A 25,325-nucleotide genomic window follows, 5' to 3' on the forward strand; every position below is an offset into this window, starting at 1 on the left:
AGGCCGTTCAAGAATAGGGCTGGGTATCGATTCAGATGTTCCAGATCGATTCGATTTCGATTCACAAGCTCTCAAATCGATTCGATACGATTCCGATTCTCGATTCGATTTTCTATTAGAGCTGTAATCGGGCCTTAAAAGTTAAGGCCGACAGATTTTGGCCCGAGCCCGACAAGTACATTTTGATGGACCGCTTTTTAAAAGCCGAACCCATTTACAACCTGACATTATTCAAATGTACGCACGCACGCAGCTCTTTTGTCAGGAATGAGTCATTTATAAATGTTTTAACATAATTTATACATGACTAACGTAATAGGCCGAAAGACTTTTATCACCGAAACAACACGGCCGAAATGTTGTGATGACGCAAACAGAAACCGCGACCTGCACGTGCATAGCGCAGACCACGAGCTCCCCGCGACATTCACTTCACACCAGTGAGAACATTCTCTTTCTTCTCATTCCTTTATTTGCAGCACTAAAGCGTCCCCTAACAAAGAGATTAAGATGGACCACGAAGTGAAAACAAAGAAAAGTACAGTCTTATAGAGTCTTCTAGCACACGTCTCACTGAGATCTTTTCGGATCCTCTGCACTTCATCGCAAATGTGCTTGATCCACGTTATAAAGACCATTACTTGGATGCGGAAATAAGGCAGCGCGCACGAGAAATGATCCAGGCCGCGCTGGATGCGGAGAACCCGCGTGAACGGAGACGGAGAAGCGCCAATACATACATACATATACATACATAATATCAGATTGTAGCCATATTTCTGCTAGATTTCTGCTTTAATTTGATAAAAATGTTTATTTATGCCCTGGCCCTATTTAAATACACTCTCTCAAATATTTCTCAAATGTCGGGCAGATGACAAGCTCAACTGCTCAACAGCTAGATGGTTATCTGTCTGAAGTCCCCATCCCCAGAAGTGATAACAGTCTTGCCTGTACTGGAGAAGTAATGCACTTTCTAGTCCTACAGAGAACAATTTCAAATGCACTTCACCTAAATGCACTTTGTTTTTATGAGAGACCAGTTCATTTTAAAATCTTTCAGCAGGCCAGTAGGCCTGTACATTATTATTTAATATACACATGAGTGGGATAAATTTTTAGTTTGAATTTTATTTTATACTGTGCATTGTTGCAATGTGCTTAATAAATATTTGCATAATTTCTAATTATGTATTTTTATGTTTTTTTTAAATAATTTATGTAATTGTAATTATCTTTGAAACTAATATTAATTTATGCAATTGCAATGTCTTAATTTTAGTAAAGTTAGTACACGGTCATAGCAATAAATGCAATGGTACTAATAATTGGCATAATTTCTTTCGGGGTTTCGGTTTTCGGCCTTGGTTTTCTCTTTTTCGGTTTCGGCCAAGAATTTTCATTTCGGTGCATCCCTAAAAATAAGTCCTCTGTAACATCGTAATATCTCAGCACTCTATAAATAGCCCTAGGTATAGGCTCATTTAGCCTATAAATAGGCCAACGCACCAATAAAAACAAGTCTTTCTTAAAAAATTTAATTAAGATAAATTCTAAATTAAAATGGGTATTTGGCAATAACGAAATTAATAAAGGCTCTACCGGATTTGCTTCGCCATAGCAGCTGACATAATACAATAATAATGGCAACATTAGCTTATATAGCCTACTCTGTCTACATTATGCATTTAAGACTCAATTAATATTTAGGTATTGTTTGAAAAACATTGACTCACCAAGATTAGGTAAGGCCTACGTGTTTTTGTGGAGGAAAATGATTGAATCCACTGTAGATGGCTTCAGCACGTTCCTGCACTCACTGATGGTGTGTCCAGCAATATAACCCACTGGTTCATTATTTGAGGATTCTAATTATAAACAAGGTCAAAACTTTTCCAAACCTCAGACTTTGCTTTAGTTGCTGGTGCTACCAAAGTGTAATTGTCAGAGGCAAGCCTCCGTTTCAACTATTCAGCATACATTTTCGCATCTTTCTCGCACTAATTGAAACGCATTACATGACCGCTCATTTACCGCACAAGCCCGTGCCCGTGTAAAATTATATAAATGAAGCCCGAATCGAAATGAAGTCCGATCGGGTTCTGGCAAAGATCTTAAGCTCTATTTTCTATACTCGATTCTCGATTCAAGTCAATGAATATATATTTAATACAAATACTATATGTATAGCCTAACAAACAATTGCCCAGAATCATTGCACATCACTGTCTTTTATATTCTTTATTGATGGATTGCACCGGTTCGATTGGCAATGGGCTTCTTCACACTGCCTGAACGTGTGCAATTGTGCTTTTGAAGCCTACTGACCATGCACACCTGTCCGCGCAGTCGTCTGCTCAGAGCCTCGGCACACACTCTCCGATGGCGATTTTTACGTCACGCCTACCTAGCGGTCCATAGCGGACTCACGGACTCAGAAAGTATCAGAGCCTTTAAGCTGCAGTCTGTAAGACGCGCACGGGAGCATGACTTGACGCGCGACATTGCAGAAAATGTGCATTCACAAATGTAGCCTATGTCGATCCAAATATGGAAAGCACTTTCGAATTTAATAATATGAGGTTCTCTCCAGAGATGTTTTGCCACATTTCTTCAATTAAGGATGATTGCTGCGTAGTATATGGTGTTTCCATTTGCTTGAACTTCAAGTGAATTGCAAAAGTGGTGTGTGTGTGTGTGTGTGTGTGTGTGTGTGTGTTCAGCATATGGTGGGCCGCATTTGAAAATCGGGACAGGCCGCGGGTTGAGAACCACTGCTTTAAACTGAATGAATGAATGACAGGTTCGTTGGTAACATCGCACAAGGAGAAGATTTGTAATTAGATTAACGCTAATCTTACGTTCAATGTCTGCGGAAATAAATATGGAAAAAATCGATTCATGGCCTTTGAGAATCGATTTTGAATCGACCACATTTAAAAAAAACGATTAATCGAAAAATCGCTTTTTTTTTACCCAGCCCTATTCAAGAATGAGCGTTTTTTTTTTTTTGCCTAAAAAATAAATAAATTGATTTCTCTCTAAGTAAAAGAGCCAGCTGGGGAAATGTCCTGATCTTGCATTGTTTTTGCAAAGCTCAGGCATAAGTAATCGGAAGAATCTGCTAATGGCTTGAAGTCAGTTAATGTTTTCTTTATCAGTTGTGTAGAAGGGTAATCAAATACACCTTTCCCCTTTAAGGACTTTTGTGTCCCATAATGCTGTTTCTGAGCAGGTGGGCTGAACAACTGAAAGGTTGGTTAATTGATGAGCTCAAATTCATTTCTGTCAGAGGGAAATGCATCATCTCAGTAGGGCTGTAGCTATCGAATATTTTAGTAATCGAGTATTCTGCCAAAAATTCCATCGATTAATCGAGTAATCGGATAAAAATTTGTTTTTGCTTTATTAAAGTGCAATATTAATTATGCAAGAAAAAATAAGACTCCTGGGTCTCTTAAAATGAACAACTAAGTTTCCTTTTTTAGAAAAAAAAAAATTAAATGCATAGAATACATCAAAAATAAACATTTAATTAGTACCCATTGTTTCTCTGTCCGTACTTGTACTGTTAACAATGACAATAAAGTTGACAGATGAATTAAGTGCATTTAAGTGCCATTCAATTGGGGTTTTAAATAAAGCATTTTCTGAGATGCACATTAAACACACAAAACATTAATTCAATTTATCTTTTAATTATTGAAAATTAAGCAAACTTAACTTTTTGGTAAACAAAGGGGATTTACTATTAAAAATAAAACATGGAAGAAATGTTGTGTGATTAAACCTTAAAAAAAAAGAATGTTTAAATTTTTTTTTTTAGTAGTAGGTTATGTACATTCTGCTGTACAATAGTAATACATCTCTGGCAAATACTTGTCTAAACTAAACCGGACTTTTATTTTGACGGGTTGACGTACCATTACAGTTCTGTGTATGTGATGTGACGCTAGTTTTACTCAAATCAAATGGTCAAATGCTCATGAAGTGACTGTCAGAGCAGTTTTGGAGATGTTGTTCATGTGTTCACGAGACAGCAGACGCTGAAATCACCGCGAGCGTCACATGCGCTTCAGTGTGTGTAAATAAACAAAGAAGCGCTTCTGCGCCATTCATTAACAGAGACACGCAGAACATGCAGGATTCATATTTAAATAGACTATTCCGGCTTAATGTTTACATACATTATTCCATATCGTGATTTGATGTAAGTGCAATGACCTATTTTTGAATAATTCATTCAAAATTTGGCTAATTCCGTGCCATTCCGCATTAAACTGTAAATTCCATTTTTATGACTGGATTCCGCGATTCCCTCCACGTTTTCTGCGTTGCGGAAATCATAGGGCCTTAGTTGTGGTATGCCAGCTCTATCTTGAAATGGACACAGGCCGCGACGTTCTCTTTACGTTTGCCCGCGCCCTCAAATCAAAACACTGCTGACTCTTTGCAGTATGCGATTTCGGAAGCAGCGCTTGTGTCTCCTTCCGCTTTGTGGGTGACGTAAACGCGTTGTGTCACATTAAAAAAATCATTGCGAAAGAACCTGACGTGAGATTTAAAATAAATTAAAAGAGACTTCGAGGCAGAGGAATTTGCCTCGATCATTTTTTGTAATCGAGTTACTCGAGGAATCGTTTCAGCCCTACATCTCAGTCTGTATTTTACACTGTCACTCTTTTCTTTTCTTTCCTTGATTTTCTTTCTCTGCCTCATACCAAGCATAGCTTTATATTTGTTACAGTGGCCACATCAAAGATTTGTAGCTTTGCTGAACGATGGTAGTTTCATCTGTATGAAGTGCGAATTTGTGGTTGGCTTCTCTGAGCAGACAGTTGATCATATTCAGTGCATTTTATTGTAAAAAGTTCTTGTTCGATTGCATAATGTGGGACCTGTCTCTCTTCCAGTCATTGTGACCCGTTCCTCTCATTTCTGTCCCTGTCCTGGAAACAAAAAAAGTTCTGGAGAACTGAACTGGTGTATACTTTTGAGGAGTCGACAGTGAGTAAAAAAATCTCAGAGCTATAGAACTGAGGTGTAGTATTCTGTTTTGTGCTACAGTGACTGATGTCTCACTCTTTTTTTTCAACCGGGGTCAATGCAAAAGAGCAAACAATTTAGGAATTATTAATACTTATATCAGTCTATGAATGTTGTTCCAGCTGGAAATCAGAAACACAAGAGTTGGCTGACACCTGCTGAGAGCCAAGGTTCGAGGAGCTTAGTCTGATGTAGCTTACAGTTTTTCTTCTGTTTCCATTTTGTCTCAGACCCCCCCCCCCCCCCATTCCCCCCAAAAAGTTACTTTCTCTTGATTGTAGTTTTCAAATCTCATTTGTTTTTGTATTTTTGGGGTGAACTTTGACTCCTTTTCCCCATCAAGCCAAAAAATTAAAGACCAAGTACCAGTACCAAAAAACAAGTACCAGTCCCAAAATGTGTTTTTTGTGGCTAACCAACTTTAATAGAGGTAGTTCAGATATATCCACATTACTGGCTGAGATAGGACAGTGAAACGGCAACAGTCTGTGTTGGATTAAGATTAGTATCTACTAGAGCTGTCAAAAAAATGTAATTTTTAATATTCGTTGAAAAATTTGTTGCATTTGAATTTTAGCTAGGTCTGCATCAGCCGTCATCAGACAGTCTTATCAGTGGCGCGCAAAATGCGACAATGATGTAAGTTTCATAGCATTTTAATGCTTTTGTTAGCCTGTCCAGTTGAATCCACTAGATGCGGCACTGCTGCATTGTTCATTCAGTATATTGTGGAAAACGAGAGCATCAGTGTGGAGAAGATGTTGATTACGTAAAACGTACTCGGTTACTAAACGTAACCTCGGTTCTCTCTAGAAGAGCGAACGAGTACTGCGTCTTAGCTAAGACGCTACGGGAAAAGTCTCTTTTCACGAAATACTGAAGCAAAAAATTATCCTTAATTTTGTATTTTTGTAAAGCGCATTTGCAGCAGTACACAGCCATAGGCGAGACGGCTCGCTCGCTCATTGGCTTGTTCTGCGGCAACTGCACAGCCTATCGAGCACAGGCTGATGCAACATCAGACCAATAAGGGCGCTTCGCGCCCTTCTTGCCACTTCCCGCCAAAACGGGTGTGGCCCAACCTATAAAAGGAGCTCGAAAAGGCTGACTCACCTGATTTATTTCATCGCCGAAGCGAACCAGAGTGAATCGTACGCACGTCAGAGAACGCAGTACTCGTTCGCTCTTCTAGAGAGAACCGAGGTTACGTTTAGTAACTGAGTACGTTCTCTTACGAGAGCTCTCTCGTACTGCGTCTTAGCTAAGACGCTACGGGAACCCGATGTAAAACGCCGTGCGCGCAGGGATCACACACCAATAAACCTGAAGCAACGCCCAGGATTTACAGTGCACAGTCACCTGAGGGACTCACAGAGAGTCCGGGACAGAAAAGGGGGAAAGCCCTCCGTCCCATATCTAGCAGCATCCGTAGATGCGGCAATATGACATCACACAGCCGAGGCAAGGCCTGACCAATGTGGCAATGCGGGTCTTACGCAATACTGCCCATATAACAGTCGGCAGCGCATAGCGCTCATGAATTCAGAATTCCCCTCAGGGCCCTGATTCTTCTATACCGACAGCAGCCTTGCTTGCAAGGCGGGAACCTCCAGGTTATAGAACCTGATAAATGTAGACGGCGAGGCCCAACCCGCCGCCATACATATATCCTGCAAGGAGATCCCAGTAGACCACGCCCACGACGAGGCGACGCCTCTTGTGGAGTGTGCTCTGACGCCCAACGGGCACTGAAGGCCCCTGGAAGCGTAAGCTAACGCTATGGCGTCAACTATCCATCTGGATAGAGTCTGTCTCGAAACAGCCATTCCTTTGGAACGTCCACCGAACGAGACAAATAGCTGCTCCGTCTGCCGAAAGGCAGCAGAGCGAGACACATAAGCTCTTAAAACCCTGACAGGGCAAAGAAGACTCGAGTCTCCATCCTCCCCTGACACCGGCAGGGCAGACAGGGCAATAACCTGAGCCCGAAACGGTGTGCTGAGGGATTTCGGCACATAACCGTGCCTAGGTTTGAGTATGACCCTTGAGTCATTGGGCCCAAACTCCAAGCACGACTGGCTCACCGAGAGCGCGTGCAAATCACCCACACGCTTCACAGAAGCGAGAGCCAACAAGAATACTGTCTTGAACGACAGATGCTGAAGGCTAACCGATTGGATAGGCTCAAAAGGGGGACCCTTCAAGGCCTCCAAAACCGCCGCGAGGTCCCACATAGGGACTGACGGAGGTCTGGGAGGATTCAGCCTCCTAGCTCCTCTGAGGAACCGGATGACTAAATCGTTCCTTCCTATTGACTGACCGGACGCCGTTTCAGAAAACGCCGCGATGGCCGCCACATAAACTTTGAGCGTGGATGGGGTTCTGCCCTTATCCAACAGCTCCTGTAGGAAGGAGAGGACCTCCGTCACCTCACAACTAAGGGGTGAATAACCTCGAGCTGTGCACCAGCTGGAGAACACCGACCACTTCGAGGCATACAGACGTCGTGTCGACGGAGCTCTAGCCTGAGTGATGGTATTTAGCACTCCCACTGCGAGAGCAGCGGGTAACCGTTGAGTGCCCATACATGGAGGGACCACAACTCCGGTTGAGGGTGCCAAATCGAGCCCCTGGCCTGCGAGAGGAGATCTCTCCTCAACGGTACCGGCCATGGGGCGACATCTGCTAATTGCATCAAATCTGGGAACCATGGTTGGTTCTTCCAAAGAGGTGCCACAAGCAGTATTGAACATTTCGTTTCTCTCACCCGTTCTATCACCTGTGGAAGGAGGGAGACGGGAGGGAACGCATAAAGCGGGCAGCACGGCCATTTCCGTGACAGCACGCTTTCGTTCTTGGAAAAGAACGCGGGGCAGTGAGCGTTTTCGTGGGACGCAAAGAGGTCCACCTCCGCCATGCCAAATCTCTCCCACAACAGCTGAACTGTTTGCGGGTGTAGACACCATTCGCCCGTAGGGACCTTGCCTCTGGACAGCCTGTCTGGACCCAGATTCTGCAGTCCAGGCACATGCACTGCTCTCAGCGAGCGCACGTTGCGTTGAGCCCAAATCAGGAGGCGTTCTGTCAGCCTGTACAGGTTTCGGGACCCGAGACCGCCCTGGCGATTTATGTAGGACACCACGGACATGTTGTCCGAACGGACTACGACGTGGTGATCCTTGATATGGGGACAAAAGCGCGTCAGCGCGTTCTCCACTGCCAGCATTTCCAGGCAGTTGATATGATGGAGCTTTTCCCGTTCTGACCATAGGCCAAAGGACGGTCTGCCTTCGAGCAGCGCTCCCCATCCCGAAGTGGAGGCGTCTGTCGACACCATTTTCACACTCGGGGAAGTCCCCAGGCTTACACCTGATCGGTACCAGCCGTTCGCTGTCCAAGGTGCTAGAGCCGCAACACAGCTCTGATCGACCTTGAAATGCAGCCGGCCAGACGCCCACGCTCTGCGCGGCACCCGAGCCTTCAGCCAGAACTGCAGGGGGCGCATGCGGAGCAGGCCCAGCCGCAGAACTGGAGATGCTGAGGCCATGAGACCCAGCATCTTTTGACAGTGTTTGAGCGACACAGTCGAGCCGCAGCGGAAAGAACTCGCTGCGCGCTGAATGCCCATCGTGCGCTGTGGTGACAGTCGCGCCGTCATGGAACACGAGTTCAGAACTATACCCAGAAACAGGATCGTCTGACTGGGGTTCAGCGAACTCTTCGCCCAATTGACACTGAGGCCGAGCTTCTCGAGGTGATCGAGTAAAACGGCCCTGTGGTCCACGAGCTCAGCTCGTGATTGGGCCAGAACCAGCCAGTCGTCCAAATAATTCAGCACTCGTATGCCTCTGAGTTTGAGAGGAGCGAGTGCTGCATCCATGCACCTCGTAAAACGTACGAGGAGCTACGGACAAGCCGAATGGCAGGACTGCAAACTGGTATGCCTGGCCCTTGAAGGCGAATCTCAAAAACCGCCTGTGGTTTGACGCTATCTGTATTTGAAAATACGCGTCCTTCAGATCTATTGACATGAACCAGTCCCCTCCGCGAATCTGCGCGAGGAGCTTCCTGGTCGTGAGCATTTTGAAACTGCGTTTCATCAATGCCTTGTTCAGCTGTCTTAGATCCAGTATGGGCCTGAGACCCCCGTCTCTCTTGGGCACCAGAAAGTATCTGCTGTACAGCCCCCCCTCGCTTTGAGCTTGAGACACAGGCTCTACAGCCCCTATGCTCAACAGTTTTGATATTTCGGCCAGAAGTATGTGTGCTACTTCTGTTTTGACCGTAGTTTCGACCCGCGCTGAGAATCGCGGTGGGCGTCGAGAAAACTGTAGCGAGTAGCCTCTCTTTATAATGCCTAGCACCCAATCCGAAACCCCTGGAAGCGCTGACCCTGCATCTGCATGAATGGCTAAGGGCTGGATGTGACACGCGCTCTGTTGACTGGGCAACGGCGGCGCTCGAGTGTGCTGCGCATCTGAGGCGGGGAGCGCGCTGATCACAGCAGGCAGATCGCTCATCCTCGACCCCGTTCCGGCGCTTAACCGACTGGAGGGAGGCTGAGCGGGTCCCGTGGGACTCAATATATCTGCGAGTAACCGTGGGCTGCATGTGTGCACTTTTACCACTTCCAACTCGCCGTCTGCCTGTGCAGAATGTACGTGCACGGGCCTCGTTTTTACAGAAGCCCCGCGCCGTAAGTGACATAGTGTGTGTGGGCACTGGGAAGTGGGCACGTTTACTATGCGGCGCGCTCGACCGATCTGTGTCGATCTTATGTGCGCCAGCCCTGTGCGCAGGGCTGTGCTTACATGCGGGGATGGGCACTGGGTAGTGGGCATCGTCACTGCATTTAAAGCACCATCGGCCGTGGCCGGACGAGCGTGCACGGGTTTCGTTTTTACAGAAACCACATGACGCGTGTGACATAGTAATTGTGGGCACTGAGGGGTGGGCACGTTTACTATGTAGTGTGCGCGACCGACTTGAGTCGACATTATGAGCGCAGGCCCTGTGTGTAGGGCTGTGCTTACATGTGGAGATGGGCACTGAGGAGTGGGCATCGTCACAACATTTATAGCACCATCGGCCGTGGCCGGAACACCAGAAAAAACACTGTTTTTGTGAAACATCTGGGTAGCCGTGATAACGGCTTTTGTGTGCAGGCAAGCGGGCACTCGTGCAGGCTTGCGCATTGCAGAAGACACTGAGGCAGTCGCAACTCTTGGAACTGCAACAGCGGCGCGCTTGGGTGAGAGCTCGGCCGCAGCGGAACTCGAACACCGGCGCTTTCCCAGCAGTGCTAGGATGCTTTCGGGGCTTCTGGCTTCACCGCAATCCTCTGGCGCGGGGCGACGGCTCGAAGAGCGAGAACGGGGTCCCGAGCTGCGTTGCTGACGCTGTCGTGATGGCGCAGCAGGAGGCGGTGGGCGTGAGTGAGAGCTCTGTGGGGCCGGTCTAGAGCGGCTAGCTGCAGAACTGGAGCGCTTCGGCAAGAAGTGCTTGAATGCCTGTGAAGCTTTCTGGTCCTCGGCGAATCTCTCCACAAACTCGTTGACGGAAGATCCAAAGAGGCCGGCAGGAGTTAGCGGAGCGTCAAGAAACGCAGCGCGCTCAGACTCCTTGATGTCAGAAAGCGTCAGCCACAAATGCCTCTCAGCCACCGTAGCGGAAGCCATAACCCGTCCCATGGCCTGTGCAGCGGACTTAGTAGCGCGGAGGGAGAGATCCGAAGCACTCCTCAGATCCGCGAGACAGATCGCTTCAGGTCCCATCTCATCCAGCTTGCGGAGAAGATCGCCCTGGAAAATCTGTAGCGTCGCCATGGTGTGTAACGCAGACGCAGCCTGCCCAGCAGCAGAGAATATCCGTGCGAGCAGCGATGACGTCATGCGGCAGGCTTTGGATGGCAACGCCGCCTTAGTCCGCCGTCCAGCAGAGGGCGGGCAAAGGTGCGCTGCTATAGCCTGTTCCACCGGCGGAAGTGACAGGTAGCCTCTGTTCTTAGCACCGTCCAGTGTGGAGAATGCTGACAAAACAGATGAGCGGATTCTCGCCGAGAATGGAGCGTCCCAAGCCTTCGCCACTTCTTCGTGAAGCTCAGGAAGAAAAGGGGCGTGTTTTGAGCTTGAGGAAGAGCGCTCATCCGGAAGATAGCTACCATCCAGCCGGGAACGTGAAGGGGGCGCTGGTGCAGACCACTCGAGGCCGAGGCTCGCCGCGGCCAACGAGAGTACACGCATCAGCTCCTTATCAATATCCCCCCGTCTGCTGGGCCTCTGAGCAGCGGGCGCGAGTTCCACGGAGCTCGCCCAACCCTCACTGCACGAAGCAAGCAGAGAGCACGTGTCTTCTTCCTCCGACGCGGGCCTGAGATCCACTTCCTCCGATGACGCGTCGGCAAGCAGCGGACGCTGAGCATCAGGAAGCGATGCAGGGGAGACCGGCGAAGCGAAGGGAACCGGCGAGCTCGGCCAAGCTGGAGGCGGTTCTGGTAGGCGCTGCGAGCGGCGCTTCTTACGGCGCTGCAGCGCAGCAGATGATGCAGGCTTCGAGAAGGATGCCAGGCGAGTCCTCAGAGTCACCATAGGCATCAACTCGCAATGAGGACATCCGCCATCAGCGAGCGCGAGCGCTGCATGGTCTTCACCCAGACAGGAGACGCAGATGACATGACGATCTCCTTCGCTGAGCGGGGTTCTGCACGAGCCGCACGAATGCATCTTTAAAAAGACGCAGCTCTTTTGTGAATGTGCGTCGCAGGGCGAACACACACACAGAATATCACAGAACAAGGATTATAAAGGATATGGGCACCGGATAGCACAGCAGGAACGGCAGTGGAAGGCGGCGGTGCCAGCGGCTTCAGGATGGCTCGTCCTGCTGATATGCTCTTCCAGACGGCGCTTGCTTCCTCGTGATCCAGCGATGCGTGAGCTTCGCTGAAGAGATGAAAAATCAGGTGAGTCAGCCTTTTCGAGCTCCTTTTATAGGTTGGGCCACACCCGTTTCGGCGGGAAGTGGCAAGAAGGGCGCGAAGCGCCCTTATTGGTCTGATGTTGCATCAGCCTGCGCTCGATAGGCTGTGCAGTTGCCGCAGAACAAGCCAATGAGCGAGCGAGCCGTCTCGCCTATGGCTGTGTACTGCTGCAAATGCGCTTTACAAAAATACAAAATTAAGGATAATTTTTTGCTTCAGTATTTCGTGAAAAGAGACTTTTCCCGTAGCGTCTTAGCTAAGACGCAGTACGAGAGAGCTCTCGTAAGAGAACTGAAACCAAGCCGTTTACTCAAAAGCATATTTATTATGTTTTCTAGAGGGAAATCTATCAACGTTGAAGAACTCTTTGAAGAAATGTGCATAATATCTTGTGTCCTCAGGAGAGAAGCCAAAGGACCCCCCCCCAACTGAAATTATGCCTAAAATTCGAATTTTGATAATATTTAAGTAGAAAATTTGAATTTAGTTTTTCAGTCATTTTGGCAGCCCTAGTATCTACAAATGGTATAAAGAGGTCTGCATTAATTTGTGATAGGAAATGTTTTACCCTGAATCTTTAGTTACAGACAGATATTTAGCTTAGGGAGTTTTAAATGTTCAGCTTTATAGGCTGAACAGCAGAGTTTGGGTGGTGCTGTTTTTTGTTCTCAAAAAGTGATTTATGTCACTTAAGACACATTCCCTCTATTCTTTTTAGAACTCTCAACTCATGTGGAGCTACATTCATGTTAGAGGCGAAAATCTTCTGTCCTCAACATCCTCCGATACAGACAGACGAGTTATGAGCTTTGAATTAGTTGGAAGCAGCAGACTCAAACTCACTCACTTTTAAAGTAGAGGATTGCAGCTGAGGCCTGGAATGTGTGGAATAAGAATATTGGAGGCATGTGCTATACAGATGGAGCTAAACTAATTCAGATCAAAGGCCACTGCTGCTCTCCGTGCTGCTCAGTTTCATCCTGAAGATAGATGATAGACTGATGGCCTGTTCCTCATGTATATAATATATATTATTATATATAACCTATGTCTTCAGCCCTGCTCCTGCAGAACCACTGTCCTGCAGGACAGTGGTTCGATCATGCCTGAACTGGCTGATAAAGGTCTTCAGGATCACTTGAAAAATTATCCCAAGCCTCTGTTACTAATTTGAAAACATCACTTTAGAACTAGTAACGAAAGAACGTTGGGTTGCTTCATTGAAAGTTTATTACTGTATTAAGCTCACTGTATTATTTAGTGTAGAGTATAATGAGAGAGGGATGGACTGAGCGAGTGTGATTACCTGCATCTGATACAGCATTCATTATTCAGCTCAATCTCATATTCACAATTTGATTAGTTTGAATGTCTGCCAAGGAAAGCAATATCATTGTCATACTATCCTTCCATCTTTTAAGGGTGATTTCCGATAACAGCACTGCCCAGTGCATTTGTTGTCTGCATCTTACAGCTGTTGTTGAAAGATATTACGACTATTTGCTCTGGAGCAAATAATAGATTAATGAGACTATAGACTGCCCGTTAGATTTACCCTAAACATATTATTTGTCATGTTTAATCACTATAGAGACAGCAGAGCCAGCGGCAAATTCTAAGGAGATCTGGCCAAGGTAAGGCCACTCTCGACGGGTTCATGAGCGCTGAACACCAGCTGGCACCCTGGAGCTAACATCTCCAAACATGTTAAGGCAAATATTCTAATAGACTTATCTTTATTAACAAACAGCATATTTGAAGTCTAAATAAGTACATTATCACCCCCCCCCCCCCCCCCCCACTAAAAAAAAACCTCTTAAAACTACACAAAAACAGTATAACTTATATTTGTGGATTGGGGCGTCCGCCATGAGACTCACTGTGAGAAATACTGGAAGCAAAGTGATACAAAATGGGCTGCATCAAATGATTATTTTTACAATAGATTAATCTAACGATTATAAATACGATTAAGCGACTAATAGTTAAAATATTGAGTTATACATATTGTAACAAATAAATTAAAGGTAATTCAGCTTTTGAAAATCATTATGTAATTACAATTATTATACAATTAATTTATACAAAAATTTATTTGGCACCAAATGAGATGACCGACAGATAAACTCTCTCATTCTCAATTTAGTTAGTCATCTGAAAAAGTCACTGAATGACATCATTCTTTCTTCTCCTTTTGTAAGTCGTATGGATACGCAACAAAATAGAGGTAAGGGATGAGACATTTTATTTTTGAATAAACTATTTTATTCAAGCACAACCTTCACAGCAAAATCTCTCTTAAAATACCTTATGGGGTTATGCTAATCAAAACCAGTCCAGAGCTAGATCAAGTTTTGATCTCTGCAAACCAGACTATCACTTTAATTAATATTTTTTTCCCACTAATAAAAAGATATTATCATTAGCTTGCTTCACACTGGAAAGCTGCTTTATAACAGAAAATCAGGTTGTACTTCTATCTGAAAGTGACACTAACTCTGGTTTTTCATGTTTAATACTGTAAAGCTGCTTGATTTAAGACTATCTATTGCATAAAGTACTAGCGTTATATAAATAAACGTGACTACTTCACAGGAATACCGAACTGCAAGAGCTCGTGCAAATATCCACATCACTGTAATCAGGTGTGTTTTAGACTGCTGCTTTCACACTGATCAGTTTTTGTTGTGTTTACCGTATTTTCTGGACTATAAGTCGCACTTTTTTTCATAGTTTGGCTGGTCCTGCGACTTATAGTCAGGTGCAACTTATTTATCACAATTAATTTGACATGAATCAAGAGAAATGAACCAAGAGAAAACATTACCATCTACAGCCGCGAGAGGGCGCTCTATGCTGCTCAGTGCTCCTGTAGTCTACCCCTGAAAACATAGAGCGCCCTCTCGCGGCTGTAGATGGTAATGTTTTCTCTTGGTTCTAAATGAATGCGACTTATAATCAAGTGTGACTTAATGCTTTTTTCCTCGTCATGACGTATTTTTGGACTGATGTGACTTATACTTAGGTGTGACTTATAGTCCGAAAAATACGATATTTCGTTATTGAGATGAAAGCACGCAGCATGTTTACACAATCATCCAAATGCCGCTCAGCAACCTCAAGGTAGGCTCTGCTGCATTCGCTCTGAAGCGCTGTCTTCTTTTCTTGAATTGCATCCGGGAGTGCTGAATTACAGTCTTGCGCTACAGCGCAACATTGGTCAAAATGCGTTATTGCAGGCTCTTACATTGGGTCATATGAGATAAATGACGACTTGACGACAAAGATATTTATCAACAATTTTATTTTGTCAACGTTTTTGATAATCGTGTTAGCCCTAGATACAAATGGTGAAACAGTTGGAGCTATGTTATCACTAGGGTTGTAATGGTATACCGGTATTGAACGTGCACGGTTTTCATACCATAAACATTTGCATTTCTACATTTAATGAAATTAATGAAAAAAACAATCTCACACACGCTTGCTGCTTCACTCAGCATTCACTTGGTTGCTTACATGCATGTGCAGAGGAGAAAATTACAGAGATTATATCTTTAAAGTGTGATATAGACATACATAAGGTGTATAGCTTTATTTTTATTTTTTTCAAAAGAAATGAAATTTATATTTAATATACTTTCATTAAAATGGTTTCAAGTTTGTTGTAATAAAAGATTTGTTCACTCAAATAACTTATGAGTTTTTATTCTTTTAAGAGTCATTGTTACTGATAAGAATTATTGTTTAATATATACCTTGTTAACTGTGGTACTTGAGACGATTATCATACTGTGAAAATCTCATACCGTTACAACCCTAGTTATCACTAGAACAACACAATCATTCTCAGCCAATCAGATTTTAGGACCAGAAAGAACGGTTGTATATGTATATTTTCTTTCCTTAGTTGCTGTTAGTAAATTCCAGGTTTGAGTTAAAGTGTATTTTTATATTCCTATAAAAAAGTGGTTCCCTCAGTGCATCTTGATTTCTAGCTTGCTTGTGTCTTTCCTTTCTAATAAAATTATATAAAGTTATGAGACCAGATTAAGACTGGAATATGTTATTGGATGAAGGCTTTGGCCCTTCCACCCATCACTCAGAGCTAAGCACAGCTTCTGGTCTGTCATTACCATCCCAACCAACAGTATGTACTTGAAAAAGCTTGGCTAATGGCAACAGAAAAAAGCCTGTGGCCTAGTTGATGTTGTAAAGTTTTTATTTAGTCTTAGTTAAGCTGTTCTATCTCTTTATCAAATATCCTGGAGGAAGGAGGATGTGTATTTTTTATTTTTTTTATTTTTTATTACGCATCTAACAACCAGTCTCATATATTCACATCATGTTTTGTCTAAAAGCTGGATGTGCTTTGTAGGCCAGCAGATTGGAATGCAAAAGCTGGAATTTCTCACAGAGAGCAATGTTCCGTTGGGAGTCTCAGTATTCCGAGATCATCTGTTCTGAGTTTTGTTAGAACAGATTAAGAAACATTTTGAGAAGAACGAGAAAACCTTTTACGTTTAATCCTTTGAATATTATACATAATACATTGTTTATTTAGAACTCAAACTACACTGTAAAAATGAGTTTTCAAATATCAACAGCATTATCATGAGTTGTATGTCTTAAGCCTGAAGTGTTTTTTGTTGTTCACAAGCGCAGTCCTAGTTGCTTAAGTCCATGTCTATAATACACAACTGTTTTAGCAGTGGGTGGGTGTGAGGCCCTCGTCTTCCTACCTCTGGTCCATACACACAATGACAGGATATATGTGTTTGTCTGCATGGTCCTGAGCAGGAATAAGGCCTTTGTGTTTGACTTTTCATTCAGCAGTACTTTAAAGGGCATCTAGTACAACAGCAGGAGAGGTCCATCATGGCCTAGAACTTAGATACAACAAACATGCTTTTAAATGTAACTCTTCTATTTAGGAAAAGAAACTATGCCACCTGCAGCTGCTGGGGTATTGATAGTTTTCTAAAGAAGCTAATCTCTAGTTTTGAGTAACGGAATTTCTTATTGTATGTGCTTTTAGCAGCAGTCTGAGGTCATTTACTGTTACGTGTATGTCACGAGCTTGTAGAAAAATAGGATACACCCACACTCACTCACACTGAAGTGAATTCAGAGCCAGGCAGCACCACAGCTGAATATGTGCACTCACTACAAGACAGCTGCAAAGGTCAGGGAAGGTCGTAAGCACTGGGCAGTAAGAGAGGCCTTTCGTCGCTTGTGTGTGTTGAGTTTATAAATATGATACGTGTTGTACTGAAAATGCCATCAGGACATAAAAACTTTAACTTACTTGCCTTATGGAATTTTTTGTTACTTTCACCACAAAAAATAAATAAATTAAATATTATAATCTCTTTAAAAAAAAAAGAACCAGTAACTAGGTTTCAAAAACAAAAAATATCAAATTTTATGTTAAATGATTATAAATCATGGAAAATCATGGCACTCCGTGTGAAACATTATTGACTGGTTTCTAAGATTGAGCCATCCTTGGCCCATGTACGTGGCACAAGAAACCCATCTGACAACAAACTGACAACTTCTCGGTAAACCAGTAGCATGGAAATTATAACCCCACAAATTCACAAAAGCCCAGCAAAAATCCTGTGGTCTCAGCCCAGAGTATCGTGTGTGGAGTGAAAGTAATGGAATGTGAGGGTTAGATGTTTAGTTAGGCTTGTTTGTGTAAGTTTGCTTCATCGCAGCAGAAGTGTGCAGTGTGTTCTTAGTGTGTTAAGTCCTTTTTGGCTGGCACCGTTCTTGCGATCCTGATTAAAATTGTGTGCCATTGATAAGTTTTTAATGAAGCTCTCCTGCAGTTCTTCTTGTGTGGGTTTGTGTTTCTGAAATTGTAAAGAAAGGGAGGCTTATCAATGAGAGATGAAATTTATTTGCAAAGTGTCAGATTAAAATTCTCTGTCATTTTTAATGAAAAGCCATCAAAGCTTGTCTCACTTATATATCCGTTTTCTGTAGGATGGCTCTCTGGGTAATATAGATGACCTGGCACAAGAGTACTCGGAGTACTACAACACATACTTCAGTGAAGTCAGTGATCGGATGGAGGAACTACGCAAGCGGCAAGTCTCTCAAGAGCTAGACATGGTAAGTTCAGTCTGAAAGTTTTGCTGCGACATACAGCCTAAATTGTAGACTTGCATTTCTACAGCTGTGTGTGTGTTTGTTTTCTAGAATGACCAACCATTTTATTAAATCAACTTTTCACTAGAAAATTCTTAAGTTTATATATAAATTCCCTGTGGATTTAAAAAAATCTTAGCATGTTTACTGCCTTGGCATTTTATCCAGATGAGTGAATCTGGTTGTCATTAGCACTGTAAAACACATTTTTGGGTCAGGTGGAATTTGAGTTTTAGCCCTTTAGTCACATGGTCCAATCATATCGGCCACGGCACCATAAACAAAAAAAAAATTCTGAGAATGCCATTTAACCCTAATGTACTGAAACGTATTCTGCAGAAGTTGTTTTGCTTTCTGAAAAGTATTTATTTTAATGCTTAAAAGTTATTATCTTGTTTATAGTTTTTGATTGTGTGGTAAAACAAGTTGCCAAAACAAACTTCACTCTCTGACCTACATACAATTTTATACACTTGAGTTTTAATGATTTAGAAAATTTAATGCTAAAGCTATTAGCACTGTATGACCTACTAGTTTTTGCAGGCAGTTTTAGTCTTAAACCAGTGCAATAGTTTCCCTTCCATCTATGTTCCAGGGACAATGAACCACAAGCACAGTTAATCACAAAATTCATTTCTTTATTTCGTCACTTGGTGCTACAGAATGGCCATTGTGAACCTATGAGCTAATAGAAGGAAACGCTTGTCTTTAACCATTACAAAATGAAGACAAATGCGTTCACCCCCTGTCCTCTCTCCATATGTGTTTGGATTGTCTGCAGTTCTGTCAGTGCTCTGCGTTTGTCATCTGCATCTCAAAGTGTCTATGTTCTCAGGGATGTAGGGTAGTGGGCCACCCAGGGTTGCTAAGAAACCGCCAGACTCATTATAACATGCAGCTGGGGTTTGCACGGTCCAGTGAGGGGATTTTGAGAGAAAGAAAGAAAACATTCTGAAAGTCGTGCTCAGCTGTGGTGCATGCCTCAGACAGGAACCAGTCTTTCTCAAGGTTTGGTGCACTGTTGTGTTGTTGAATTGTTTCAATGGATTTTCTCTTGGAATTTCTGGAATGGACAGTACAGAATTCCACTGTGCACCACTGTCCAGTATCACTACACCAAATCCCTGCTAGTGCTAAAAATTAGCATTGACTTTACTGCAAAACATCCTAAAAACAGCTTCTTTACCTCTACTCAGTCTCATGTCATTCCAAACCTATATCCAATTTTTTAACAAAAGATGTGTATGCCTTTTAAGTATGAATAAACATGGTATGCCCTAGTGTTGTCACGGTACCAAAATTTCAGTATTTGGTACCGATACCAGTGAAAATCCACGGTTCTCGGTACCAATTTCGGTACCAAAGCAAAACACAAAAATATGCTAATTAAAAAAAAATAACTTTTTATCACTAAAAATAAAACCAATGCCATTCTTTATACTTATTTACAATTGTGTTTAAAGTTCTTCCACAAGTAATATAATTATGAAAAAAAGTAAACAAGTTTCACCCAAATTGAATTTGTTTTTTAATTTTTGAAATTTAAACGCATTTTATTTTTGGTAAATGAAGGGGATTTGCTATTAAAATTAAAACATGGAAGAAATATTGTGTGATTAATTTTTAATTAACAGTAGTAGCAGTATCGCATACATTTTACGAAATAATAGTAATATTTCTAGCACAATGCCTTTATGTAAAAATGAATTTGTAATGAATGCATATTTGTCATTTATCTGAACTTAAGACTGGTGGTGATGCTTAAGATATTTTTGTTCATTGAGGGTTTCTGTAAAAAAAAAATAGTAATAGATCATAATAATTATTATTAAAAGATAATAATACTACTAATTCTACTACCATACTAACAATATACAATGCACTATGGATTGATGAGCTGCTGGGTTCATGAATATTAATCACGTTGTCTGCGTTTGGTCGAACTGATTTGCTGAAATCAAAACAGGGACGGTAAAAGATGAGCGCCGGCCAATGAAATTGACATTTGCGCATTAGAAACCGGCATATCTTCTGCTTGTTCGAAAATATGAATAATTCTAAATGAACTACATTATTTTGACAGGATAAGACAACAAAGAATATAGTTTACATGTAGCATGTCGATTCAGCGTGGTAAGACTCTCGCTCTCTCTCTTTGCATGTGTGAGAAATAGAGCTATCATTGAGATGTATTGAAAAGTACAGATCGCTTGATGGAGAGTGAACTCTGAAGCGCTCAGTCTGTGTTCAGCGAGTGAAAATATATCTGCGCCAATCTTATAATAGCCTCAAACACACACACACTGGCGAGTAAAATCTAAGAATTTATTAGCCAATGGCTAACAATAGACATTTACTCGCCCTGAGTAAAATTTATTCACATATGCGAGTGATTTACTCGCAATGTAGAGGCTGTTTTGACGGTTTTCCGTGAATACCTTTAAATTGACACTGGTTTTACTCAAATGAAACGGTAAAATGCTTGTGAAGTGACTCAGAACAGTTCTGGTGATGTTGTACTTGTATGTCCACATTATTGCAAGCGTCAGTAAACAAACCATTCATTCATTCACACAGAGACATGCACGCAGAACATGCAGGATGCAGATTTCAACCAACTTTTGCTGCTTAACATTTACAGATACTGGTCCATATGGAGATTTGATTTGATTAATTTATGCTAACTTTGACAAATTCCGTGACTGTCCATATTAAAATATAAGTTTCATTTTCATGACTGGATTTTGAGATTCCGTCCGCGTTTTCTGCTTCGCGGAATTTAAGCGCTGTATGCATCCAGAACCGGGTCTGAACGGGTCCTTGGTACCACCGGTACTTAAACAAACCTGGTACCGTGACATTTTCATTTTTTTAGTACCGACTTGGTACTGTAGTACCGGGTCTTTTGACAACACTAGTATGCCCTAAATAGTGACCACTACGGTACATAGTGATCTTTATATTTGTTATTGTAGATCATTTAATTTTATTAATTTTTTTCCTCCATTACTGTTATATGGATAAAGCTATGTAAAATTTCTTCAAATATTTCAGTGTTCCACTGAAGAAAGAATAGCATATTGGTTTCATATGTTCCTTTATATGTTCTTTGCTCTGTTTTATTCATCTCATCTAATCCAGTATCCAGCTCCACACCCTGTGCTTGTCTTTAAACCGTACTATAGCTAAAACTGATTAATAAAGGACTGAGCACAGCACAAAACCTGGCTGTATCATTCCACCTAAATCAGCACTGTGACTCCGCTGTGTTTTAGTAATCCTGATCCATGCCTTTTCAATGCTAGTGTTTTTTCAGAGTGCGCTTTATAAATATTGAGTGCTTTATCTATTATTAAAATGCTACTTTAAGTTTCTTTACTTTATTACCATATCTCTGCCCCTTTAATTAGCACAAACTTAAGATAGCTACCAACAAAGGCAAGATAAAGCCCATGCAGTGGGAGTCAGATCTCACAGTGAGTTGAGTGCAAAAATAAGTCTTCCTATTTGTCAGTGTGATGCATCAAAGGATGTTGCTATAAATCCCAAGCAGAGGGTGATGACTGTCAAAGGAGGCTTTAGTCTGAGGCTAATGGGTCCGAGGGGAGTGCCAAGTGGTCCAAGTAGGTCATCTATTTATGCATTTAGTGTTGCTTATCTTGTGCCATTCTAGGGGAGTATCATGGAAAGGAAATGGGTACATTGGAGTAGCTGCTGGCTGGGAGAGATTCAGTTAATGGGCTGAGGAATGGTATGGATAACGAAGGAAATTTCCTAGGAGGTATTTTTCATTCCATATGCAAGTGTGGGAAAAACATGCTTGTTTTGGGGCTCTTCAGGTCTACACGGGTTGAACTGAAGATTTTGAAAAGACAGCATTCTTCTACTCTATCTCATATCCATCCAAACTTATATGGAGTTTTTATTTACTAATTTAATAATTCATTTATTTGTAATATTTACACAGCTCTTTCCAGACACTGTCTGGGCTAGCTTCATTGGGAAATAATAGAAGTTATGAAACAGAAAGAGGATACTCATTATGTCCGAGCTGAGAGGCTGCTGTCCAGTCTGAGGGCAGTAACAGGTGATTATCCTCTTCTTGATTTTATTAATTTTTTTATTTATCCTTTATTTAACCAGGTAAAACTCACTGAGATTAAAATCTCTTTTACAAGAGAGATCTGGCCAAGATGCAGTATAAAAAACAAACAAACATAAGGAACAATTTCCAACATATAAAAAACCCAAATCAAATACAATATATATATATATATATATTATCACAAGACCCAGTGCTGAATAAGGCTCAATATAACTTTATGAACAATTACACTGACCAATGTTCATCCGCTCCACATTCTTCAGAGTTGAAACGAACTGTCTGTAAGAAATAAAGGTAGTTATTTTCAATGATTTCTGAAGAAGGTTCCAGGCAGAAGGTGCTGCAAACATAAAGGCTTTTTTCCCTAATTCTGTTTTGTCAATGATTATACCCAAATATTTATAACTGTTAACTAATTCAATTTCATTTCCATCAAAAGTTGAGATGCTTGAAGAAGAAACTGGAAGTTGTCTTGAGTTTGTGAATACCATTATTTTTGACTTTTGTACATTTTAAGACCAGCTTAAGCTGTTTTAAATGGTTCTGAACAGTATTAAATGCAGACTGCAAAAGCAAGGGCTAGGGCTTGTGCAGTAGATGATGCAGTACAGTAAATAACAGTGTCATCAGCATAGAAGTGATACATAGCATTCGATAGATTTTCACAAAGTTTATATAAATTTAAAATAATTTGGGCCCTAATACTGAGCCTTGAGGAACCCCCTTGGAAATAGGCAAAAATGAAGACACAGAACCAGCCATCCGAACACTTTGGGTTCTACCTGACAAATAATTTGCAAACCAATCTACCGAATGCTTAGACAAGCCAATGCTCACTAGACTGTTCACAAGAATGCCGTGATCAACTGTATCAAAAGCCTTCGAAAGATCTATAAACAACACAGCATATATTTTCCTATTATCCAATGCCCCAGCAATATAATTTATCACCTTCAATGCTGCAGATATGGCGATATGTTGTTTCCTAAACCCTGATTGAAAAGGTGATAAGATATCATTTACATTTATATTTAAAAAATCCTTTAGTTGCTCACCAACCAGGCGCTCAAGGAGTTTAGCTAAAATACACAGCTTAGAAATAGGCCTATAGTTATTCAAAATAGATGGATCGCCCCCTTTTAGTAATGGTGTAACATGGGCTGACTTCCATACTTTAGGGATGTCGTTTTCGACAATTGTTAAGTTAAAAATATAAGATAAAGGCTCCTCAATGAAGTCAGCTGCTAGCTTAAGGAAGAAAGGATCTAAATTATCAAGACCAGCAGATTGGTAGTTTAAAGGCCATGTTAATGGCTTGATATTTCAGCTTTGCCCTGAGAAGTTACATTTACGTGACCTTTGACATTTTTGGTGCTTCAGAAAAGTCAAAATACTAGTCGATGTCTTTCAGTATTCTCTCTGTTCTTTCTGATCCTTTTCTTCCTCCTCATATCCTCTCACTAATTTCCATAAACAGTGTCACCCAGCTACCAGCTCCTTTTTTTTGAATCGGGCGCATGCTCATGCAGCGACCAGCAGCGAGGCACAGGTTTAATGTTTACGTTTTGTTCATCGTTTGTTTTTATTCAATTATTTCTTGAATGAAATAGAGACAGCCTGAGAGCGGGAGAAGAAATTTACTGATCCTATGCTGTTTTTTGTTGGGACACAAGTAGTATGGAGTGGTCTGCTTTGTTTTTGTTGTGGACGGCGTTACACTTCGTGGAGACGCTGAATGAGTTGCCCAAACCCAACGCACATCCGATACAGCAGAGACTTTCTCTTAAAATGGAGTAACTTTCAAGTCAACAACCCTCCCTCGGATTTAATCTTCCCTAATCTAAGCTGTTTCGCCGATAAATCGAGAGGAAAGGGGGAATTTACCGATGAGCCACCCCGCAAGACCAGGAAACGAGGTAAGCGAGGTGGCGTACTTCATAGACTGAGAAAACAATCTCTTTCCCGGTTCCCCCTGCCTTCTATCATTCTATCAAATGCCCAGTCACTTCGAAATAAAACTGATGAGCTACAAGCCAATGTACGTTTCCAGCATGAATTTAGAGACGCGTGTTTACTGGCGATCACAGAGACATGGCTTTTCAGAAAGTGATGAACTCGGAGCTGGTCATTGATGGTTTCGGGGCACCTGTCCGCCTGGACCGAGATGCGAGTGTTACTGGAAGGTCGCGAGGTGGGGGGGTTTGCCTATACGTGAATCAAAGATATTGTAAAAATGTTCTTGTTAGAGAAAGTTTATGCACTAAGGATGTTAAACTTCTGTCAGTGTCCCTGCGCCCCCATACTTGCCCCGGGAGTTTCCCCAAATATTTGTGACAGTTGTGTATATTCATCCAAGAGCAAATGCGGATAAAGCCGCGGAGTCGATACTGCAAGTAAACACAAAAACTGCAAGGAATATCTCGCCCGAAGCACCTGTCTTCGTTCTTGGTGATTTTAACCATTGTTCACTGAAGAAATGTCTGAGAGACTTTCACCAATATGTTACGTGCCCGACCAGACAAAAGAAGTCATTGGACTTGTGTTACGGTTCTATCAAGGATGCATATAAAGCTCTCCCGCTCCCCCCGCTGGGCGGGGCTGACCATAACTGTGTCCAGCTCATCCCGTCATATCGCACGGCCCCTAAGGAGGGGAAAAACTCTCATTAAACACGTTAAGAACTGGACTGAGGAAGCAATCCTGAGTTTACAGGGTTGTTTTGATTGCACCAACTGGGGCATGTTTAAGGAGTCCTGTACCAACATAAATGATCTTACATATGTTGTTAGTTGTTATGCTTCCTACTGTTGATAATGTAATCCCGGAAAAAATTGTACAGGTATATCCAAACAATAAGCCATGGGTAAGGAAATCACTAAAGCTGTTACTAAACAAAAAGTGAAATAAGGAGGGCAAAGCAGGGTTACAAAGAAAAAATAGAGGGAGACTTTGGTGGTAGGAATTTACGTTCAGCCTGGGATGGTATGAGAACTGTTATTGGCACCAGGAGAGAAAAGAATGTCAAGGTTGTGTTAG

At 42.4% G+C, this 25,325-nt stretch overlaps 1 protein-coding gene across 9 annotated transcripts in view; it reads left to right on the plus strand.

Moving 5' to 3' along the window:
- The window catches only part of LOC132092358 (SAM and SH3 domain-containing protein 1-like), a 253,886-nt gene that overhangs the window by 192,048 nt on the left and 36,513 nt on the right, over positions 1-25,325 (plus strand). For all 9 annotated transcript variants that reach the window (XM_059498548.1, XM_059498549.1, XM_059498553.1 and 6 more), the window contains exon 2: positions 18,020-18,148. In XM_059498548.1, coding sequence (XP_059354531.1) covers positions 18,020-18,148 — 129 coding nt within the window. The remainder of the gene's footprint in view (positions 1-18,019; positions 18,149-25,325) is intronic.

This window comes from Carassius carassius, chromosome 18, assembly GCF_963082965.1.
Source record: "Carassius carassius chromosome 18, fCarCar2.1, whole genome shotgun sequence".
Lineage (NCBI taxonomy): Eukaryota > Metazoa > Chordata > Actinopteri > Cypriniformes > Cyprinidae > Carassius > Carassius carassius.